At 31.6% G+C, this 4,206-nt stretch overlaps 1 protein-coding gene across 1 annotated transcript; it reads left to right on the plus strand.

Annotated features, from left to right (window-relative positions):
* Positions 1–974: 974 nt before the first annotated feature.
* Positions 975–2,625, plus strand: WRKY27 (WRKY DNA-binding protein 27). Its single transcript, XM_016345027.3, has 3 exons — positions 975–1,606; positions 1,791–1,904; positions 1,995–2,625. The coding sequence occupies exons 1-3, from the start codon at positions 1,074–1,076 to the stop codon at positions 2,476–2,478; spliced, it is 1,131 nt and encodes a 376-aa protein (XP_016200513.2). The 5' UTR covers positions 975–1,073; the 3' UTR covers positions 2,479–2,625.
* The last annotated feature ends 1,581 nt before the right edge of the window (positions 2,626–4,206 follow it).

Raw genomic sequence — 4,206 nt, forward strand, 5'->3', positions numbered from 1 at the left:
GTATTAAACTAACAAAAGATCTTAATATATAATATTTTATTCTTTTTATTTTAAATTAAATGTCTCTTTTTCATTTGTCTAAAATATATTATTTTTGTAATGTTTTTTTAAATACTTAATATAAAAGGGAAGGAATATATTACACATTTACACTACTTATTAGTTATTACTATTATAAGGGTATCTAAATATTTAATGGCATGGTATAGGGCATCTCTTAGCAAGCATCGGAATCATCGTCCTAACTCCTAACATTGCTAATGCCACCTTTGGTACTTGGGTCCCCCTTTGACATTTACCAAAGTCAATGAAAAAGGTAACCGAATTTTCCCCTCCCTTGTATGGAGAGAGAAAAATCTTCCACTTAAAATAACCCTCAAATCCATTGGAAAAAAAAAAACAAAAGAAAATATAATAAAAAATGTTAACAAGTAACTTTTATTGAATTACAAAATGAACATTCTCCTACTATCTAAAATAATCATTCGACTACTAGGGTTAATAAACATCTTCCAAAAGATTAAATTAATTTTGGAATTCACCAAAGATTGAACTTTTGATCTTTCGGATCTAGCACTCTAATACCATATCATGATACCACTCATCCCAAAAAGTTCAGCTGATGGAAAAAGGTAACACTAATAATTGTATCTCTAATACTCCCTAAATCTCTATTGTATATATTGTATAAATATTCCATTGGCTCCTCGTATTTTTCCTTTTTATAATGATAAATTAAGTGGTAATTTAGAATTGTCCAAGTTAAGTGCTCCACCATCAACACAACATATTGCTTCCACACACACCCTTTTTCTCTCTTCAAACTTCAAACAAAGTCCCTTCTTTGTTTTTTGTGTGTGTTCTGATTTAAAGCAAAAAAGTCAGCGCCGTCCTTTGTGCCTCAAATTTCAACCTCTGTCTGAGTCTTCCCCTCTTTGCTCTCAAATTTCAACTTCCTTCTATTGGCCCAAAAAACACAAAAAGCACCAAAAAACCACAACAACAACAACAAAATCATTCTCTCTTTTCCTTTCTATTTTTTTTCCTTTCCTTTTTTCTCCCTCTGCTGAAAAATGAGTAATGAGGAGGATTGGGATCTCTTTGCCATAGTTAGAAGCTGCAAAGCTGCAAACAACACTGCACAAACTCCACAAGACACAACAACAAAAACTAGTAGTAATAGCATCATGTCTACTTCTTCTACAACTTGCTTGGCCACTACTACTATCACTGCAGAACAAAATGATGGTCCATTTTCTTCTAACAATTTTGTGCAACCCAGGACCAATGGTTTCCAAGAGTTAGAACAATTGCTCAATACCTTTAACCCCACCATCACCACCACCACCACTACCACTAGTGCCCATGGCATCAATTCTAATAATCCTCTCACTTTTCCTCATTTCATTGCACTGCCATCCACCCTTGGAGCCTCCACTTCTGGTTTTGATGATAGATTCCACCACCACCAACAACATCAACAAAAGCAGCATAATCTACTACAGGTTCAAGTTCCCCAAACTAGTACAACTACTTCTCTGACTTTATTACCAAGCTCAGAATCACAATCACAATCACAAACGCAAACACCCAGATCAAGAAAAAGGTAAATAACTATGAAAATATTCTCTTTTTCCATTAATATACTAATTTCCAATCATTCTCGTTACATCCCAAATATAAAAAACCAAACTTTAATTTCTGCATACATAAATACCCTTCATAACATCAAATAAAAAGTACTAACATTTTATTACTTCTACTTTTCATTTTTTTTTTCCCTTTTACAGAAAAAGCCAACAGAAAAGAATGGTATGCCATGTAACCGCAGATAACCTCTCATCAGATTTGTGGGCATGGCGTAAATATGGCCAAAAACCCATCAAGGGTTCCCCATATCCAAGGTACTAGTCTTAATTACTTTACATTAACACTCATAAAACACAATTAGTCCTCTCATAAACATTTTTTAATGTGCCATCATCTCTTTCCAGAAACTATTACAGATGCAGCAGCTGCAAAGGTTGTGTAGCAAGAAAGCAAGTAGAGCGAAGCTTATCAGACCCCACCATGTTTGTTGTAACTTACACCGGAGAACACAAGCACGCTAAACCGGCTCACCGGAACTCACTCGCCGGAAGTACCCGGAAACCATCCACGCCTCGGTTAGCTGAGACCCAAGAAAATAATGATACTAAGAATCCTAATAATAATAACAAAAATAATAATCCTGATGAGAAGGCTCAGAATAGCAGCACCACAACGAAAGAGCAGAACGCTGAACCGCCGGAAATTGAACAAGAAATGGATGATTCTTCATGTGAAGACAGTGATGATGATGGTGTCTTGATTCCCAACAGCACTGCTGCAATGTCGGATGCAGTGTTCTTGGGAAGCAGCTCCGCCGCTGAAACATGGCACTGCGACGGTGGATTTGAGAATAGGTCCGATCCGGACGGTCCAAGTAATCGGATCTAAGGTTTGTTTTGAACCGGTTTATGATATAACCGGTTCAGCACCGGTTGGACTATCTCTGTCCGGTCCAAAATCCTATGAAGCATAATAGCTTCTTTTTTGGGTGGCTACTAATCTACTATTAGTCTATTACCATTTGTAAACATAATATCTAAACAAAATTAGGTTGTGTAACAAAAAAATCACTCACCAAATTAGTTTTTACTAATTTTGTGACTAATTTTTTTATATACACATAGTAATATAATTAATATCTAAAATGTACACATATGTTATATTAAATAGCTTAGTTAATTCATTTTCAATTATTATTTTGACATTGAGATATTTTATGTTAATAGTTGCCTTTTCTTTTAGTTACGTAAAAAATTAACAAAATTTGATATTATTCTTTTTTTTTTTTTGCCAAAAGGTTAATTATAAACGGCTTGTCTTTTTTATTTTTTATTATGCAAATAAATGTAATATTTATATTTTTTAATTTTAATATACTGTAAGTGTAAATTATTTTTTAGTTTTTTATTTGTTTGTATTGTTATAAGTCAATAGATATCCTTTTTAGAATTTTTGTTTTTACAATAATGTTGATTTAATAGTGCTTTTTCAATGTTTATAGACAATAATTTTAATTATATCCAATCTTCTAACTTTATGGGAGCTAACTTTGTTAACATTTGATTATTTCATTAGTACATAATTATTTTACCTTTATAAATTTCTCACTCCTTAATTAAGGGACGTAAGATTTACTATTGCATCTTTGGTGATTGAGTTTTGTTGATGTCATCATCATGAAATCATCGTCATCCGATGGCTTCATCCTAGTGTTGGATGCAATTAAGATTGGTTTAATTTAGTGTTAAAATGTTTGGATAATATGTGTGAAATCTTAGTTAGTACAAATTTTATTGTCCATATGCGTAACCAAACTCATTGACCACATAGAAAAACAAATTTGTCAAAATTTATTTTTTATGATAAAAATTGAATGTCAAAATATAGGATCATGACAACAACTCATCGAGTTAATTAATGAGTAATTAGAAAATTAAATAATTATTTCTATTCATTTCAATGACCATGTCAAAGTTTGAACTTTGAAGTCGGCATATCATTATCAAAGTCGTGGCAAGGAGTAACGCCAAATCAAATCCAATTTATAAATCATGCAATATTTAAGTTTCTATTGAATATTTCATATATACAATTAAGAAAGCTCAATCTAATATAATTCATTTTCCCCCTCTGTCTGGTGTCTGCAACTGGGGAAGAAAAGATTTTGAAAATGTCATGTTGTAAAGGAGTGAATAAATTATTTCAATCCACAACGTTATAATAGTGCAGCTTGTATAAGTTATAATTTTTAATTCATTGAACAATAATACTTGTCTTTTTCCCTTAGAGAATGATATATAGTCATACTTTGAATTAAAATGTTCAAAATTCTAAGAGGAAACAAAAGATTTTATTATGTATAAGTAGGGAAATTATCAGAACAATGTGTGATTGTTTTTTTTAATTCAAAACCACGCCTTTATCACGAGAATGATATTTGATAAAAATTTAAATAAGTTGACTTCAGGTAAAATTAATAATTAAAATTTATTAAATAATTTAACATATTTAATTAAATTATCATTTAATCATTTTTAGTTGAGTTTACACTTTTTTTTTATATATATATATTTATTCTTCTCACATCCACGATCACCAGCTGTTGATACCAAGGTC

The sequence above is a fragment of the Arachis ipaensis genome, chromosome B5, assembly GCF_059453495.1.
Source record: "Arachis ipaensis isolate K30076 ecotype BB chromosome B5, ASM5945349v1, whole genome shotgun sequence".
NCBI classification, from domain to species: Eukaryota; Viridiplantae; Streptophyta; class Magnoliopsida; order Fabales; family Fabaceae; genus Arachis; species Arachis ipaensis.